General features: G+C 40.0%; 1 protein-coding gene across 4 annotated transcripts in view; it reads right to left on the minus strand.

Moving 5' to 3' along the window:
• Window positions 1-20,204, minus strand: part of PDE7A (phosphodiesterase 7A) — a 121,369-nt gene that overhangs the window by 55,317 nt on the left and 45,848 nt on the right. For 2 of the 4 annotated variants that reach the window (XM_058668675.1, XM_058668677.1), the window contains exons 2-3: window positions 2,924-2,984; window positions 165-248 (exon numbers count right to left, since the gene is read on the minus strand). In XM_058668675.1, coding sequence (XP_058524658.1) covers window positions 165-248; window positions 2,924-2,984 — 145 coding nt within the window. Of the gene's footprint in view, window positions 1-164; window positions 249-2,923; window positions 2,985-7,450; window positions 7,835-9,323; window positions 9,606-20,204 lie in introns of those variants that run through there. The other 2 variants (XM_058668676.1, XM_058668678.1) reach the window with 2 other exon arrangements.

Consider the following 20,204-nt stretch of genomic DNA (forward strand, 5'->3'; position numbering starts at 1 on the left):
GCCATATGGGATCAAGGCGAGGACCTTAGCCACTAGGCCACGCTGCCGAGCCCGATATAGCTTTTGTTCTTATATTTCCTTTTAGCTTTGGAAAAACCACAGAGCTAAGAAAACTTGAATTCTGGTGAAAATCAGAGAAAAACATCATGCCTGTCAACACTTACAGTGAAAAATACGAAAATCAATGTAGGGGTGAGAACCTCTTCTTTCTGATTCAAATCCTGCTCGACTCCTTACACGTACATCTCCTGGACGGAATGAAGAACACAATCCAAGTTTAGAAGGTTTTCATTTTGGAAGAAGTTCCCACATTTAATAAAGGTCCATGTTGTATCACCCTACACATAATGGCCCTTTAATAACATACATGCAGCAAGAAGTTAAGAGTGAACTCAATTCCAACGTTTCACAGATCTTCAGTATTGACTTGTAAGGTTAAATGAGGTGAATTTTTTTTTCAATCTACCCCTACAACAATAATAATTACAGCCTATTAAAGTTAACTTTCAGGAAGATAAGTCAAATGTATGATATTCCAAGCTAACATCTTATTGTTTACATGGAATTAAAAAAGAAGAAAAGGCCACTGAGAAAATCTTTTTTAGAGGAGACAGGAAATCCACAGCACAAAATTTTAAGAAATCATAGCAAGAAGTAAGCATTTATTCAAAATCTATTTTGTGCCTAGTATTGTGTTATGGACTAAAAGAAATAAGAAAAATAGAAGCCACAACAGATGCAATCATATACAGGTACAGAAAACTGAAATCTTAGACTCTACACTGTTTAACCTAATCAATCTCTTTTCCATCGTCAGTGGGTATAATTAAGGTCTTTGGGTGGACTGTAAACTTTGGTATTTATATATCCTTTTTCTCTTTATAGCAACATAATCACATCACTCTTTTTGTCTTAAGGGCATTACTAGGCTTAATTCCCTAATCAACCCTCACTAACAGCAATCTTATCCAGACACGGAAGCTGGACTTTGAGAATAACGTGTGCCATGCCACGAAAGTAGTACAAAGGGCGAGCCAGGAGTTAAACCTGAGCCCTGTGGCTCACAAAGACACACCTCCCCATACCACTTGCACAGCTCCCAGTCTTCAACCTTTAGGTCTTTAGCCCTTATATCCCTGTGTTCACACAATTCTGCTTGCTTAGAAGGCTTCCCTAATTACTTGTTGTTTTTCTAAATAAAATCATCACTTCCTTAAAGGTTCATTTCATTTGCCATGACTCTGTTCCACAATGATGAATCACCTCTCTGAAGTGGTGTGATTCCTCTGCAGTATAATGTCTACCAGATAGCCACCACCCATCAGGCACTGGAAAGACAGCAGTGAACAAGGTATTCAAAGCTCCTGTTCTCATGAAGCTTATCTCATTATAATATGAGACCAACAACACAGCAAATACATCATTGGATTCTATGGTCACACACACACACACACACACACGAATGCAAAGGAAGACAGAAATAGAGAGGGAGGAACAGAAGTGGCACATTAGAGTGGTCAAGAAGTTCTTGCCAAAAAGGAGGCATCTACACAAGTGAGCAATGATCTGCTTGGCTCCCAGGAGGAAGAGGGTTCCCAGAATCAGGAAAAGCAGCATAAACACTTGAAGTCTGGAAGAGCAGTGCACTTGGCGTGTTCAAAGATAGGTGAAGAGGTCATGCCAACAGGAGTGAGGGAATGAGGGCACTGGTGAGAGGCAAGGTCAGATATCCAGGGAACTACATCATGTTGGGCCTTCATGATCTACAGCACTGGCCACTACTCTAACACAGGGAAACACCAGGGAATTGTACACAGAGAAAATGACTTAGCCTATACTTGCAAAGGTTTACTCTGGCCATGTAGACCAGAATAGAGAAAGGTGGCTGCAGGAAAATGGGTAAGGAAAGAGTGCAATCAAAGGAGCAATAACAGTGAGTGGGCTGGATAACATCATCAAGGTGGTGAGATTCTACATTCATTTTGAAAGTATCAGTCAAAAGATTCTGTTGATGAATTGGACATGGAGTAAGAATGACTCCAACATTTCAAACCTGATGAATGGAAGAATTCAGTTAGTTACTGAGAAAGCAAAAGATTACAAAATGAACAGACCTGGGGAATATAAACCTTGTTTTTTTTTCAGACAGGTTGAGTTGAGAATATCTTTAGCACACCTAGTGGGGATGTTCTACAGATTTAAAGAAAATATGAATCTATCACTCTGTTTTAAGGACCACAGGGTCCTAAACATGTTTGTAGGGAAAGATGGTGACAGTAAAGAGGAAAACACTGAACATTCATAAGGGAAAAATATGCACTAGAGTAGACTGGAAGTGAGGCAGGTAAGATATACACAGTAAATTAAATAGAAATAATGGAAGTAAGAGCAAAAATAAGACAAGGCAACACTTAGTTTAAAAGTCTGAAAACGAATCAGTGAAGGAGGCAAAGAAAAACAGGGTAACTCAGATCTATAACATCGGGTAAGGATTCTGAGCTGGAGGGGAAGAATCACAGGAGACCCTTGTAGAACTGAGTAATATAACAGAGATTTAAGCACCAAGACCAAAGATAATTCCATACAAGCCAATTAAGAATAAAATATATCCAGCGACAAAGCTAGTTGATCAGGCAACTGCACACTCTTATTTTCTGTGAAGAATGTTCAAGAAGCAATCTACAGTTGTGGACAAACGACACTGTCCCAGTTACTAAGCCAGAGTGTTCTCCATCAACTCTTTCATGCCTCTCTTTATTCATATTATATTCAGCACTGGTTTCCAGATTCTAAGCTTTACTATAAAATTTATTTCTGCTATGAACAATGATTAAAAAGCCTAATGTTAAGTTATCTCAATCTCAAACAGTAATATATGAGAAACCCAATTAAATAATTCTGCTACAAAATGAATAAAGCTTACCTAGCATACGAATGTACAGCGCAGTCTGATCAGAACTGTCATAGGAAATAGCTCCACGTCTCTAGAAAAAAACACACACACATTTTGATATGTTACAATTAAGTCTGATATTAAACTCAATTTAACAAACATGGATTTGTTTGCTATTTGCCAAGCACTATACAAGAGAAGTTGGTACAAAATGAAAGTAGACATGGTATCTGATCTTGAACTCTCTAATGAGGGGGGGGAGATAAACACAACACAATATGGGCAGGAACTACTGTAGAAGTAGATATTGTATGAAGAGGTAGAAATGTCATCTGAGTAAGTCAAAAGTTTTGGTGGTGACATTTCAGTTGACTCTGAGGTACTGATACAAGTTGCTAATGGAAGAGAGGAGCAGGGTCCTCTACTGGTTCTTCCCCTACTCCCCCATATCTTTTGGTCCACAATCTGCTCTTCACAAAGAAGTAGGAGGGAGGAGTTCAACTTCTCAAATGCTTCAAAATGCTTCTCAAATGCTTCAATGGCAGCTACCGCAGTTCAGGTCAAAAGCTGTCCCCTTCATAGAGGGGACACTGCATCTCCAGCTACCTGAGAGCCCTAGCCCACAGCACACTAAGAAGGGTCGGTGGGCTTCACTACTGTGATCTTTTGCGGGCATTCTCCAAAGGAAAGTTCCACGGGGGAGGGCAGGAACCGAGTCTGTGTGCTTCATCAGTGCATCGCCTGCTTCTAAACAGGGCCTACTACTTAGTAAACCCTAAATAAATATTTGATGAATAAGTGACTAAATGCATGCACTGCAAATAAATCATGAATAACAATTCACAAGCAAAATGATGAGTCAATTAATACTTAGAAGAACTGATATAAATGAAGACAGACTTAAAGATCTGGAAGAGCAAAGTGAACAGGTTTCCTACTACAGTCTAAGCTTTGGGAAGCAAGGACTCCATTCACTGTAGCATCCCAAGACCTCAAATCAGATCCCAACTGTACAACAGTGCACACCAAAATTTATCTGTAAAATTATTTGAACCAAGAGGCAAAAGAAAAGCTTTCAAGTAGTAATAAATGTAACTAATACATGTAGTGTGCCACCACAAAGTAACAAAGAAAATAAAATTGTCCATGGAAAACCCACAAGCAAATCCAAGAATAAACAGTGATTTCTTTTTGCTAAAGAATGTGAAACAATGGGGGGGGGGTTGCTGGTGTGGTGGCGTTCCATATGGGAACTGGCTCAAGTCCCAGCTGCCCTACTTCCTATCCAGCTCCTTACTTATGGCCTGGGAAAGCAGAGGAGGACAGCCCAAAGCTTGGGATCCTACAGCCATGTGAGAGACCCAAAGAGTCTCGTAGCTCCTGGCTTTGGATCAGCTCCGGCCAATGCAGTCACTTGGGGAGTGAACCAACAGATGGAAGTTTCCTTCTGTTTCTCCTTCCCTCTATAAATGAGGGGGGGAAAAAGAACATAGAAATATATGGGGAAGGGCCCGGTGGCGTGGCCTAGCGGCTAAAGTCCTCGCCTTGAACGCACCAGGATCCCATATGGGCGCCGGTTCTAATCCTGGCAGCTCCACTTCCCTTCCAGCTCCCTGCTTGTGGCCTGGGAAAGCAGTGGAGGACGGCCCAAAGCTTTGGGACCCTGCACCAGCGTGGGAGACCTGGAAGAGGTTCCAGGTTCCCGGCTTCGGATCGGTGCGCACCAGCCCGTTGCGGCTCACTTGGGGAGTGAAACATCGGATGGAAGATCTTCCTCTCTGTCTCTTCTCCTCTCTGTATATCCGGCTTTCCGATAACAATAAAAATCTTAAAAAAAAAAAAAAAAGAAGAAATATATGGGGGAAAAAGATGAAATTCAATCGTGTTAGATTAAATGAGTGCCTTCTGAAAAACTTTAAATGTCATTTCTGCATTCCTCCTCCGAAATAAGTTATATTTGGGATAATAATTTAAATGCAAAAATTATTACAAGAAAACATGACCACATTAAAAAAACTCTTGGATAGGAAGGCCTTTCTAATTATCCCATAAAAATCCAGAAGTCACATATCACTAATAAAAATGATCACTTCAAAGAGGGTTAGCACTGAAGTTAACACTTGCACCCCACACAGCAGACTGCCTGGAATGGAACTGTCAGCTCTGATTCGGATCTGGTTTCCTGCTGTTCCTCACTCTGGGATGCAATGGGGATTGCTCAAGCAGTTGAGTTCTTGCCAATCACATGGGAGACCATAAGTGAGCTCCTTGCTCTTGGATTTGGCTAGGCCCAGCCACAGGTGTTGTGGGCTTTGGGGGAGCAAACAGAAGACTTTCTGCTTGTCTCTATGACTTTCAAACCAAAAAAATTACTTCAACAGACTGAAAACTTCATTAGATCTTAAAAAAAAGTGCCATAAGAATAAATTTTTAAAAAGATGACTACTATTATAGAAAAAATGTAGCATATAAACATACTATTTATAAGAAAGAAAAAAAACAAGAAAGGAAGTTTGGTTTCTTTAACAAAAGAAATATATTTTCACTAATCACTTTATTGATCTTCTTTTATAAAACTCTGTCATAGAATTTACAGGTCCAATACATATCTACAAGTCTCAAGGAAAAGCAACTTCATATCTTAATATTATTAAAAACACAATTTACTTTGCTATCCTTACAACTGCACAAAATGTTACTAAATTCATAATGTTAATAATTTAGAAGAAAAATATCAACTAAAAATATTAGGAAATAAAAGCTCACAAAATGCAAAAGGAACAAACATTTCAAACAAAAATAAAACATTAGCTATGAAGAGTGGGGTTGCCAGGCCTGGAGCAATGGCTTGAATGGCTAATTCTCTCTCCACAAGCATTAGGAATCCCATATGCCACCAGGTCGTGGCCTGGCTGCTCCACTTCCTATCCAGCTTCCTGCTTATGGCCTGGAAAAGCAGCAGAGGATGGCCCAAACCTTGGGATTCTGTTCCCACACAGGAGACCCAGAAGAAGCTCCGGGCTCCTGATCAGCTTGGCTCTAGCCATTATGGCCAGCAGATGGAAGGTCTCACTCCTTCTCACTGTATATCTGCCTTTCTGACAAAAATAAATAAATCTTTAAAAAAAAAGGTGATTGCTATCAGGGAAGTTGAGGTACATAGATGTTGAAGGGACACTTACCAATCTGTATCTTTGTACTTTTTGAACTACACTGTGTATGCCTATTATAAATTCACAAAATAAATACAATTTAAAAGTCAAGTACAAAGAAAAGCACCTCCGAAAGGACCAACTGATACAGAATATACTCAGGTACTTAACTTCCAACAACAGAGTTTCCAAAGGAAGCCTCCTGTTGTGTTTCATGGCAAACTATTTATTCTGGAACAAGCAGCCAAGTAACCACTTGGTGTTAAAAGGAGCCACTCACATCTGCTGCTCCAATTTACTCCCAAGATGTTTGGCTGATTGGATTACAACCCTCCCCTCAACATTATCATACTGGGGATTAAACTTAGTAACCCTGGAAGGGCATACATGGAAATAAATAATTCCATCAGCCAAAACATATTAATGAAACTAAAAACATTGCATAATAAATTGTCATGTCAATAGCTATCAATCTGGTAAAATGCAATAACAACCTGGGGAGACTGCTGGTTGAACAATCTCCAAGCAGCTGTCCTCTAATGGTCTTCTTTAGTAAGGCAGCTAGCACTATTATTTTATAATGCAAGAAGGTTATTTTCTAACACAGTCCATAATTAGGAAGATAAAATCTGATGTTACCTTACATCTTAAGGACTGTGAAAGAATAACATCAGCTCTCTATTAAATAAAATAGTAATATGTCAAAAACTGGGTAATGAATACAATGAACTAGGATATACTAAACTTATTTTTAACACAATGATTTTAGGCTCACGTATACAGCCTAATTTAGATATTAAAATGGTAGGAACTGTATTAATCTTAATAAAAACTTGGCAGAAATGTAAAGCTTAGTTTAAATACATATTGACAAGTTATCTATGAATGTGCAAAATACCCAGGTTACTCTATCTGATATAAGGGACTGGTCTACAAAGACTTAGCTTAAATATTCTACTAGACTACAAGACATCAATTTTATGAAATAAATCCAGATAAGAACATTTTTGAAGAGTGCACTTCAAAACACATATTTGAACCTATCAACAAATAGATCTAGTGTGATGATCATTCATTTGCCTCCTTAAGGAAGAAGGTCAAAGTGAATATTATCTTACTCTGCAATTTAGATAGAAACATCTAAAATAACTCATCTTAGAAAAATTTACATTATAACAAAACTTGACCTCCATGTTAGAATCATGTGGTTTGAAAAAATAACTGTATGTGCTTTACACATTGAGACTACTACACAGCCTTATCTTCAGAGTTTAGCATTAAAAAACCCCATATAACTATCAGAATTATATTTTAATTAAAAAAATAGATAAATTTCATAAAAATTCTTTCTTTCACACAGTCAGTCATAAAACATCTTGAGCTATCACCCACATTCCCAGCTCACCTCCGAGGAGCTCCTACTCGTGACTTGTCTAATTTAGCCATCCTGGGAACAGCTTGTAAAGCAAACTAGTATAGGTCAAAACATGGGCGAGGCTGGGCTAATCAGAAACTGACAGCCGCTGCATAAACAAGTTCAACTGCAAGGTTCCACAGGATCCACTGCAGGCGAGCAGGCCTACTCTATGCCCTGGCAGGACACCTTCCTCGCCTTAAGTCAGGGTGAGCTGGTCTTCCATAAAAGATTTGATGGGAGGGTGAATGCCTGGGAGGCGTGAAAGCTGCTCCTGGTATTAGTAAATACCTAACTTTTAAAGGCAGACATGTTTTAAAAACTAGCAAAGATATTCTAAGCACCATTGTTTTCATTTTGTTTCAAGTTTTTCGCCAAATAATCCAGTGAACAAATGCAAGTGCATTTCTCTTATACAGTAAAAGTATTAACATAAAAACTTCTCTGTCAGATAGTGCTTGCATGTTTTCATGAAAACTTACTTAACCCACCCAAGATCTTACTGAGGTAGGTTTAATTAATCCCATTTTACAGATTGGCAAACCAACAGTTAAAGGGCTTAAAATCAGTAGGCATTAAATAAAATATTTAACGACATTACCAAAAAAAAAAAAGAAAGAAAAAAGAAAACACGAAACAAAAAACCCCAGTAACATATAAGCAAAACATGAAGCACAAAGTTTCAAACCTAGCTTTCTCTGCTACACTGGAACAGTGTTTTTCAGAACTCCCTCTTACATACCCTAGACAATGCCTACAGTACTCTTTCTAGTCTTTGAAGATTTTAAAATAAAACTTTAATATTCTAAAAACCCAAATTGTTGATAACCATTTAAAAAGTAAAGCCTCTGAAAATACCCACAATTCAACTAACGCTTTAACATTAACTTGACCTGCATTCAATAAGTTTGGCAAACCAAACCCTTAAAAACAGTGAGTTAAACAGCTCTCTGTATAAAAAATTAATCCTTAACTTTTAAAAACAAGGACTTTAAAAATTTGAGCAAACTTTTTCTTCCTTTGATCTGTTATTCATATTCGCTAGTAAAAGTGGACTACTTTAGGGAGATGAGTATGCTCAAAATGTTATCTTTAAATTCAGTGAAAAATTACATACCAGAGATTAAAACGTTACTTGCAAAGGAAAATTTCTAAGACCTTCATGGTGTTTAGCAAAAAGTAATGATCTTACAAGTTTATTCAGTTTCTTAGTACAGAAAGGGAAAGGAGCATGCTGATGACAGATATCATTCCAACACAAGTGCAGAAGAAACAGCGTAATAATTCCAAATAGTATAATCTTATTTTAGTTTTAGACTCTGATCCAGATGGCAAGTAGCTAGCTAGCACCCTATCAGGGATTTCTCAAGCCTGCTGTCTAGAATTCAACTGGAAAAACAACTGATATAATTAATCTTACACTTCTGGCACTTTATTACAGCTAAACATACATGCTGGCAACAGCAAGACCTTAAGAAAGGTGACTTTTTGGCTTTAAAAAAGTCTACCATTGTTTAGAAGTCTTCAAATTTCACCTTAAACATACAAGTGTTAGTAAATTCTTTTTCTCCAAAGGAAGATGCTTAGATAAGTACACCAGAAGCCTAAACTACAAGGATTTTATCATCTTAAAAGTTAAAGCTGTTTAATCATAAAACATCCCCTAAGACAGCTACTTTGATATTGAGGGATGACAGCAGAAAAAGCCCTAAAGCAGGAATCAAGTGGGATAAGAATGTAAACCACAGGTTGCAATTTTAAGCCTTTTCACTGACCAGTAAACTCAGGCCAGAGGAGAACATCAACTCCTTCTTTTCTATCAGTCATGAGTAGTTGTCACAACCCTCAACAACACAGGGCCTACCTTGGAGGTGATCCACTTGATAAGAACCAAAGCCAGACACCAGATCAATGTAATTCCCATTGGATCAATCAGCTGCCTGCTGCATAATCTCTCTCCTCTCCTGGGGAACCAGGAGGACTTCTGAGGAGCCTGGTAAATGACCAGCTGTCCTGGGACAGAGGAGAGGGGACACTGACTGCCCAAAGCCTTCAGCAGCTGCCTTCCAACAATGATCACCTGACCCCTCTGAGAATGCACTGCCCAGCCAGGCTTCTTACCCAGAGAAGCCACACACCCCGGGTGCTGGGTGGAGCAACTCAAGGAGTTAGATGGGAGGGGGGGAGAAACCCCGGGTGAGGCCTCACCTAACAATTTGATATATGCAAATGAAAGAGGCCTCAGGTTAGCCCACACACCATACAGTCTTTATACTATCACACTAATGGCCTCCAAACAACTTTCAAAAACGATTTGGCAGGATGAAAACTTTTCTCTTTGTCTTCACACAGACAGTTTAACAGGCATGTTGTCCTGGCATTTTAAAGACGTGCACGCACATTACTCTCAACTTTCACATTGCATTTATTCAACTTTTTATTTCCTTTGGAGCTAGGATTATTTTATGAATGTTAGATGTTGTCATATTGTTTTGCTACATTACAGTTCACTCATTACAATTACAATTCACTCATTACAATTCACTCATTTTGACAAAGCCAGTCGAACCAGTGCATTACAGGCATACTATTTTCACATTTTAATTGCAATCTAGCTTATAAAACAATACTCAGGGTACGTGTCTTGTTCTCGTGGTTGTGAGTGAACTTATAATGAAGTGTGCCTGTACCCATTCATCTGCAAGCCAGTCAAAACAGACTGCAGGTAGTACAGCTGATAGGAGCATCTCACACAGCTTTCATTCAATTCAAGTTCTTCAGCAAATGTTTATTAAACTGCCATAATGTTCCAGGACCGGGGCTGGACATCTGGGATACAATCATTAAGTAGAAGCAGACACAGTTTTGGTCCTTGTGTTAGGTACAGTTTAGAATCTACACTCCTGAAAAATACAAATCAACATGGAACCGCAGCTGTAATCAGTATGATGAAGCAGAGAGGAGCTGCCCCCCAAAGTTTGGGTCTGACCTAGAGAACAGGTAAGGAACTTCTCCCCGGTGTCCCAGAAATGTCTCTAAGCTGGAAGTAATGCAGCAAAAACATAAGGACAGGAAAAACCTGAGTGGTCAAGAGAATAGGCATAAGGGCCAAGAAAGCACCAAGTAGCAGTGATAGAAAGGAGATCCTACTGAGCAGCGAGTGCAGGGAGGGATAGATGCAGCTGCAGTCAGAGGCTAGACCTTCCAGAGGCCTTCCAGAGGCCTCCCAGAGGCCACGGGCACCGAGGTTTCCCATCTCCAAACTAGCAAAGAATAACAATCTGCTAGGGATCTTCAGCAGTTGTTGCATCTTCCAAAGACCCGTCAGTCAATAGTTAGGGTGGGAGCTAGAAGTGTAATTGGACTGCCTAGCAGAGGTTCAGGAGAAAGGTGATCACCACATACAGGTGGCAGGACTGCAATCAAGAAGGGAAGAAAGCCACCTGCACAGCAACTGTACGAATGATGCTTCTCAAGTATTTGAAAAGAGCTCAAGTGGCTCTAACGCTAATGTTTTCATTACTTAACCCATGGTACAAAGAATTTAGGCACAAGTTAATTCTAGAACTGTCAAAGTGAAACATAAAATAATGGACAGATCTCAATTCAAACTTTCCTAAAACAAAACCAATTTTAATAAATAGCCACGAACATTTTGCTTCTGGTTCCAGGATGAACAAATCAGGATGCTAATCCTTGCTAAAATCAAGATAAATGTTTTTTTTTTGTTAAGGAGACCAGGTTTGCCATGAGATTGTTGGGGTCTTTGATTACTCTCCCTATTCCAGTGAGGTACCACCAACCAAATTCAAAGAATGCTCAGGCATGGGACAGAGTATCTTAGCCCAACACTCAACGGAAATATCCTTTGCCCTGTTAGAGTGTGGGTAGCCAAGCCCGTGCCTAACATAGGCTTCAGGGTCATTCTGTCTCTGACACTCTGGCCTTGGCTGAACAGTCCAAATTGGTCCACTGCAGGATGACCTCAGCCAAGGAATACTTCTGTTCTTACTGTCACTCTATTCTTCCAATCAGCTGCTCAAAGAGAGTCGAGTTTTGAGAAATAATAACATTTCTGGTACTGTGTTTAAATTAAATATTCCAATAAATGCCTTTTTAGTTAACAATGAGCTCAAAATTCTGCATTTTCTTGTACATTAAGAGAGACAAATGCACATTGTGGCACAGCATGGTAAGCCACTGGAAATACCTGCAGCCCACAATGGAGTGCCCAGGACTCGGGCCCACCTCCACTTTTGATCCAGCTTCCTTCTAACATACCTGGGAAGCAAGAGGTGATGGCCCAAGGACTCAAGTCCCTGCCTCTCCTGTAGGAAATCCAGATGGAGTTTCTGGTTCCAGGCCAGCTCCAGCTGTTGTGGGAACCTGGGGAGTAAACTAATAGGTGCAAGGTATCTATCCTTCTCTCTCTCCAAATCAATCAACTAACCTTTAAAAGATAATTTAAAAAAAAAACTGAAAGAAGAGAAGGTTAAAAACCCAGAACTTAGACATGGAGCAGGAAATATCAGCCTCCATGTTCTCTGATGAATTCTGGTACAGATTATCTCTACCATCTCAAACTCTACAGAGCTTGGAGAAAAAGGCTTGGCTTATTTCCCACCTTCACTGTCACAGCAGGTGACCCTGGGCGAATCAGCACCTCCCCTCAGCCTGACTCCGCTCCTCTTCAAGAGCTGAATGGTGTGCGTCAGAGTGGGCTCTGCATCCCTTTTAGCTCAATCAGATTTAAACAATTAGATCTGAAAAGGAGAATTCCCTAACGCTGTAACTTGACCTCACCTCTCAGGCTAACTGCAATCACAATGGTCTTGAGGGGAACTTGCACTATGCTTGCCAAGTGACACCAGGCAGGACTAGGCTCTTGGCTTTCATTTCTCACCTTGGGCTGGCTCTGAAAATGATTTCCCCAGCACCTATTTCTTAGGTTTCTACTGTATGTGTGACACGGTAGTACAGTGACAATCAAGACAATCTTCCCAGATCAGAAAATACTGTTTAATCTACAACTAAAACAAATTCTTCCCTGCGAATGGGATATTTATATCATTCTAATCTTACACGATCAATCTAACAGCCTTAAAGTTTTATTTCAGGGATGAGCTATTTATTACCAGTTCATTTGTGTAGGTTACAAAGTTTCTCTTAATAAGAATAAAAATAAAATCACATGAAAGAAATACGAACATTGTCAAATTAGTATGAGTACTTTAATAATATCATGGTCATTGCTTAGCAAATTACCTTAAAAATATTTCCAGAATTGAACAATGTAATTTATTGCTCTATAAAGAAAAAAGTGTTTCCTTTTCATGCTAACAACACATACAGACTTTCACATTAGCTGTTTTCAGAGCTGGCTCAAATCCTTAGTGAAATACAGCAGGATAACAATCTAAACAATTACTTTACAGGATTCATTTAAGCTTTCAAAAAGAATTTTATAGCATGAGAAGAAAATATAAAACTTCATAATCTTTCTGGGATTCATTAGGCTAATATCTGAAAAAAATATGTTAAAAGCAAACTTCATGATTTTCTGTGTGGTCAACGGAAAAAAAGGTTTGACTTTGATCAGTGTTTCTTAGAAGTAATCCAAGAGCACATTTTATCCGTAGGGCTCTCTGCCACACACAGGACACCTGTCAATTTTGGCAACAGCCTCTAGCTGTCCATATAGAGACTCACCACGTCCCTCTCCTGACCAAATTAGGCTACCCTCATCTGCATTGACATCAGTGTCTATAATTTTGGAATCCCTTGGACAGAAATAGCCTATCACAGTGTTCTATATACAAATCATCTGTATGTAGAAAACTACAACCCAACTGATCATAGAAAAATATGGAAAGTACAGTAACAATCCTCCAATTACACTTTTATCATTTTAAGTTACAATCAATCTTAATAAACAAGTTTATTTCTTTTACTAACATCCAGAGTACAGTATTCTTCAAGTAGTTTGCATTTCAAGAATTATGGAACCAAAAAAAAAATTAAGTGCTCATAACTAATAAAATGTCATTTAAAAGCTATGGCTAAGACCTTTCTGTCATACTGACTTAGAACTTTGCATTATATATTTTGTTGGAAGAGTACAATATATTTGACATAAATGTACATGTGTTTCATTCTAGTACAAAGGAAGATAATAAAAACACCCAGACTTTTACAAACATCCAGTTCATCTGAGTCAGAAGACATTATCTTAGCTTACTTACTGGACCATGAATTATATTTTAAAAATTATAGAAAAGTAGAAAATCATCAGAAAACAAATGAATAAATGTTGCCACAATTTCTAAAAAGAAATGGTATAGATATAGCTGCAGAATTTGGACTTGATAAATAAGAGCACATGGGGTTGGTGAAGTGGCTCAATGTGTTAATCCTCCACCCACAAGCACCAGCATCCCAAATGGGTGCCAGCTCTTGTCTTGGCTGCTCTACTTCTGATCCAGCTCCCTGCTAACAGCCAAGGAAAGCAATGGAGGAGTGGAGAATGGCTCAAGTCCTAGGACTCCTGTGCCCACAGGGGACCTGGGAGTGAGCCAGCAGATAGAAGACTGATTTTTCCTTCTCTCTGTAAAATCTGCCTTTCAAAAAAAAAAAAAAAGTTATTTCATTGGCTGGTGCAGGTGACAGACCAAATCTGACCCTCCACGAGCTGGTACATTCAAGTCAAATCTGAGGACTCCCCAAGTTCCATGGGGGACTCCCCAGCTAGACTGTTGGACTCAAACCTTACCCTCAGGGAAATATCACAAGATATGTGGTCTCTTGGAGTACCAGGACCAGGACTGGGCCTCCTCAGTTGCTGATGCCCAGGCAGTAGAGAATACACCCAGATGTATATGAAAGACATGACAGCCAGCTCATCTAAACCAACAAAAGATGTCAAGTACCTCATCAAATGATGAAAACCACAACAGGTTAAACAACTCCCCACCCACCCACACCTACCCCCCCCCCCAGCACCCCAGGTTTTGCAACAAATATCTAGGTCTGTGGATTCACTGAAGTAGACCTGGCCAGCAAACAGATTTTGCAAAGATTTTTTTCAACCCTGGTACAACAAAGCTGACAACATCTCAGAACTGTTCAAATCACTCAAGTAGCACCCTGGGAACATTCTTCCTCATCAAAGGATCTCTGGGTGACATCAAATGACTGTTCCCCAGCTCCAGGCACTGACAGAGTTGGAAAGTAAGGAGTAGGCTCTTCACCTTTCTCCCACTGTTATCAGAGGAAGAAGAAGGAAAAAGAATGAACTGAACCATTTATCTCACCTCCATTCCTCCATACTTTGATCCTCCCCAACATAATCAGAGGCCCACATAGGCATGCAACCCTCTCAACTATGAAAATAATATTAAAAATAAAGTAAAACATTAGAAAAAAAGAGAAGAGCACACCACGGTATACTGTAAAGTTGCTAGTATGTTAGAACAGGAGAATGTCACACCACAGGAGACCCTATGTTCAACAAGGACCCACACAAAGCCTCAGTGACATCCTTAGGAACCATGCAGAGTGACATAGCCCACTTAAGAGGACTCCTCACTGACTTACAAACACACCAAAAGAAACTTCCAATCCGAAAAGGTTAAATACCACATGTTTGCCTTAATTTAAGATGATATGATGTTATGTATAACATGTTATGTTTTGAATGTTATATGTTGTGTATAAACTAAAATTGAAGTATAGGTGAGGTGGTCACAGAAGGTGGCTGGGAACCCGCATTTACTTTTAACATATTGGTTACTCATTACTATGTCAATTAATTCTATAATGATGTAAATTTTTGCTGATGGTATGTTGGAGCTTTCAATTGACTGGGATGATACTCTGCTGGCTCTGTCATCAGACCAGAGAGGGTATACCTAAGAAGCCGTTGAACTTGACGGGACAATAAGATGCTGGACTCTATGTTTGGTATACGCTTGCAATGGGGAAATCTCAACTGAACTTGAGCTGTGGTTATGCAACAAGGTGGAGGAATCCACCATGGTGGGAGGGTTTGGGGAGGGGTGGGGAGAACCCAAGTATCTATGTAACTGTGTCACATAATACAATGTAATTACTGAAGTTAAATAATAAATTAAAAAAAAAAAAAAACCCTATTAGAGGAAAGATCCTGGAAGGAAATTAAGAGAATTTTGCATTTAATCCTGTTTTGTATCAGACTATTCACTGGATCAAATGTGCATATAAAACATACAGGTTGCAATCTGAACTATAACATCAACAAAAGCAAAAAGAGAATTAAGTCAGTACTATGATTAAAAATGAATTGTATACACACACACAGAGTATAACTACTGACCACCTTTACAAAACTAATTTTCATTCTGAACATTTTAGCAAAAGACACATAATATTCTTAAATGCAGGCAGCCACATTATGTAAGAAACAGCTTTTCAACTGAGACGGGTTGGGCAAAGTAGTAAAAAAGAAGGACAAAACAGGTGTTATACTACTGTCAGATGAAACAGCCAAAGGAGAAAGTGAGCTTTATTATAAGCAATTATAGAAGGCAGAAGTAGGACCAACAGGCAGAAGTTTGTGGAAAATAGAATTTAACTCAATACTACTCCTAGAAATGTTCTACAATTTCTAACTTTTGCCTGGAGCCATGAAAACTGGAAAGAGCTATCTCCAAGTAGCCTCTGATAAGGAGGTGGTAAAGCAGGCTAGAACAAGTGACTTCCAAGATCCCTGCCAATTCTAAGATTCTAATACTGTAACTGACAGCTCATAATTGCTTACGGAAAAACAGATTTTTTAGAAGATTTATTTTATTTTTTAATTAGAAAGTCAGATATACAGAGGAAGAGAGACAGAGAGGAAGAATTTCTGTCTGCTGATTCACTCCCTAAGTGGCCGCAACAGCTAGCAATGAGACAATCCCAAGCCAGGAACCTGGAGTCTCTTCTGGGTTTCGCATGTGGGGGCAGGATCCCAAGGCTTTGGGCTGTCCTCGACTGCCTTCCCAGGCCACAAGCAGGGAGCTGGATAGGAAGTGGGGCCGCTGGGATTAGAACTGGTGCCCATATGAGATCCTGGCATGTGCAAGGCGAGGACTTTAGCTGCTAGGCTACTGCACTGGGCCCAGAAAATACAGTTTTAATTTTAAACCCAAAGCAAGATTGAAATAAATTCATGCCAATGTTTTTGGCTAGTAATTTTCAAACAAATGCAATCACTAGTAAGTCTGTGGAACAGAAACTAAAAATAAATTAAAATTGAAAATAAATAAATGTGAAAATAAATTATTATATACAATAAATATATCTTCATTCATTTAACAGTCCAGTTCCTCCAGGAAAGTTGTTATTAAAGACTCTTAACTCATAAACGCTGGCCATACCAACTTCCTGAAAGCTATTACAACCAATGGGATGATTACTGCATTTATCTTGAAAGAAACTTTGAATGAGAACCATTTGTAGGTTAGGGGAAAAACACTTTACCTTTAAAATGATTATAAACAGAGTAAACTACTTGTGGATATAATACATATACATATACATATAGACACTAGAGAAAATATCAGTAGCTGCAGATTAAGACAAATTTAGCAAAGAAAACACTGCAATGTCAATTAACTGCTCTTCTCAAAATCAGAGTAGGATCGCAAAATTTTTCTGCAGTAACTTGATGGACTTTGAATTGAACAGTACTATTTCACCTTCACAAATACTGCCGCAATTGGCAGGTGGAAGCAGGGAACTGAAGTTGAGATCTTCACCACATTAAACACCAGAGATGTGATGTGACAGAGACATGGTCTCTGTGGGAAATACCATCTCAGAAGCAAGCAGTAACAATCAGAAGCCAAGGCACCAAGCATGAGGTGTAAAGCAGGATACAGCATCCAGGCAGGCAACCAGGAAAAACAAACAAACAAACAAACCCCAAACAGGCAATCTGGTCTTTAAACGATGAAGATGAGTTTGTAAAGTGCAAAACAGTGGGAAAATATCTAAGCCAAAACGCAAGAAGAACACAAATTATTGGGGATAGCAAAATCTTTTCAAGTGAAGCAAAACAAAGTGCTCTCTATAACTGTCTCGGAAGCCGCGGGGCCGTCAGCAAACCCAGAAGCAGAGCAGAGAATCCTGCAATGCACTGTTGCTTCCCGAAGCTGAACAGTGAGAACAAGGATCACATGGAATTTGCAGAGCTGACTACCAGAGATGAGAACTGTGCGGGCAACAAGTTCCAGAAGTGTGAAGATGGGCCACCTGGATAGTAGGGCTGATACAAGGCTGGGCTTGTTTGTTCTGGAAAGATCCAGGAGGCAGAGAGAGGAATTACCAGCGAAAGAATAACTTCAACGGATGGAGCTGAAAGACATCTGAAATCCAACCAATTAAGGTGAGGAACTCACACAAAACATCTATGCTAAACCACAGAGATTCCAAATATCCCATACTTTAGCAAACGGGCCAAACCAGCCCATCAATGCAGAAAGTTGTATCAGCAAGCGCTGTTAGACTCACATGAACGAAGCTCACAGTAAGTCAAAAAGGATCAAGACAGTTTGCAAGACTCAGTCACCTGCTAGATTAAAACTCAAACATGTTTCTAAGAATGCTGAATCAAAAATGAAAAAGGAGAACACGCAAGAAAACTTGAATATTCTGGGCCTGGTGAGGTAGCCTAGTGGCTCAAGTCCTCCCCTTGCACATGCTGGGATCCCAGACAGGTGCTGTTTCATGTCCCGGAGGCCCTACTCCCCATCCAGCTCCCTGCCTGTGGCCTGGGAAAGCAGTCAAGGACGGCCCAAACCCCGGGACACTGCACCTGCATGGGAGACCTGAAAGAAGTTCCTGGCTTCAGATCGGCTCAGCTCTGGCCGCTGAGGCCGCTTGGGAAGTCAATCAGCAGACAGAACACCTTTGTCTCTGTCTCTCCTCTTCTTTCTATATCCAATTTTCCAATAAAAATAAATAAATTTAAAAAAACACAACTTGAATGTTCTTAACCTCCTGAACACAATAAACCTATAAATGGATCAACATAATAAAATTGAGGAAAATGAATTTAAAAAATGATTGTAAAAATGTCCCAAAGATTCAAAGAACACGTACATAATGAAAAAAAAATCCTTATAAGGAATCCTCGGGATATGGCAGGTGAAGCTGCCACTTGGGATGTCAGCATCTTACACAGCTGCCAGTTCAAGTCCCAGTTGCTCCACTTCCAATTCAGCTCCCTGATAAAGGCCTGGGAAAAGCAGCAGAAGATGGCCCAAGTACTGGGCTCTTGCCACTTCCATGGGAAACCAGATAAAACACACACTCTCTCTCTGAACTCTTTCTAAACAAATCCTTAAAAAATCAAAAGAAATCCTCTGTAACTGAAAATTATCACTTCTTTTTTTTAGGGATTTATTTTTTACTTATTTTGATTGGAAAGTCAGATATACAGAGAAGAGGAGAGACAAAGAGGAAGATCTTCTGTCCAATGATTCACTGTCCAAGTGGCTGTAATGGCTGGGGCTAAGCCAATCCAAAGCCAGGAGTCAGGAGTTTCTTCCAGGTCTCACATACAGGTGCAGGGTCCCAAGGCTTTGGAGCATCTTTGATTGTTTTCCCAGGCCACAGGCAGGGAGCTGGATGGGAAGTGGGGCCTCCAGGACATGCACCAGCACCTATCTGGAATCCCAGCAAGTGCGAGAAGACTTTAGCCACTAGTTTATTGCGCAGGGCCCAAATTACCATTTCTAAATGATTCACATTTGAATTTCACAGACAACACATTACACACAAAAAAATAATCATCCTCTGCTGCTTTCCCAGGCCATCATAGGCAGCTGGACTGAAAGTTGAACAGTCAGGACACAAGCCAGTGATCATATGGATTCCAGTACCACAGGCAAAGGAACAGCCTATTATGCCACTATATCAGCCCCCATGCATTTTTGAAAGGCTAAAATATAAATGGCCAACAGACATGAAAAAATGCTCAGGATCTCTGGTCATCAATACCAGTTAGAACCACCTGAGGAATTACTTTATACCAGTAAGAATGGCTATTGGGACCTGACACGGTAGCCTACTGGTTAATGTCTTCACCTTGCACGTGCCGGGATCCCATATGCCCGCCGGTTCATGTCCTGGCAGCCCTGCTTCCCATCCAGCTCCCTGCTGTGGCCTGGGAAAGCAGTTGAGGACAGCCCAAAGCTTTGGGACCCTGCATCTACATGGGAGACCCGGAGGAAGCCTCTAGCTCCTGGCTTCGGATTGCCTTAGCTCTGGCCATTGCGGTCACTTGGGGAGTGAGTCATCAGATGGAAGATCTTTCTCTCTATATATCTGTTTTTCCAGTAAAAATAAAATCAATCTTAAAACAGTTCTACTATAGGAACAAGCCAACCTATCCTGGGAAAATACCCAAAGGAAATGCAATCGGCATATGAGAGCTATCTGTACCCCCATCTTTTTTTTTCTTGAAGATTTATTTATTTTTTTTTTATTGGAAACTTACACATATATAGAAGAGGAGAGACAGAGAGAAATATCTTTTGTCCAATGATTCACTCCCCAAGTGACCGCAACGGCCAGTGCTGTGCTGATCCGGAGCCAGGAGCCAGGAGCCCAGAGCCTCTTCCCACGCGGGTGCAGGGTCCCAAGGCTTTGGGCCATCCTCAACTGCTTTCCCAGGCCACAAGCAGGGAGCTGGATGGGAAGTGAAGCTGGCGGGATTAGAACT

Source organism: Ochotona princeps, chromosome 9, assembly GCF_030435755.1.
Source record: "Ochotona princeps isolate mOchPri1 chromosome 9, mOchPri1.hap1, whole genome shotgun sequence".
NCBI classification, from domain to species: Eukaryota; Metazoa; Chordata; class Mammalia; order Lagomorpha; family Ochotonidae; genus Ochotona; species Ochotona princeps.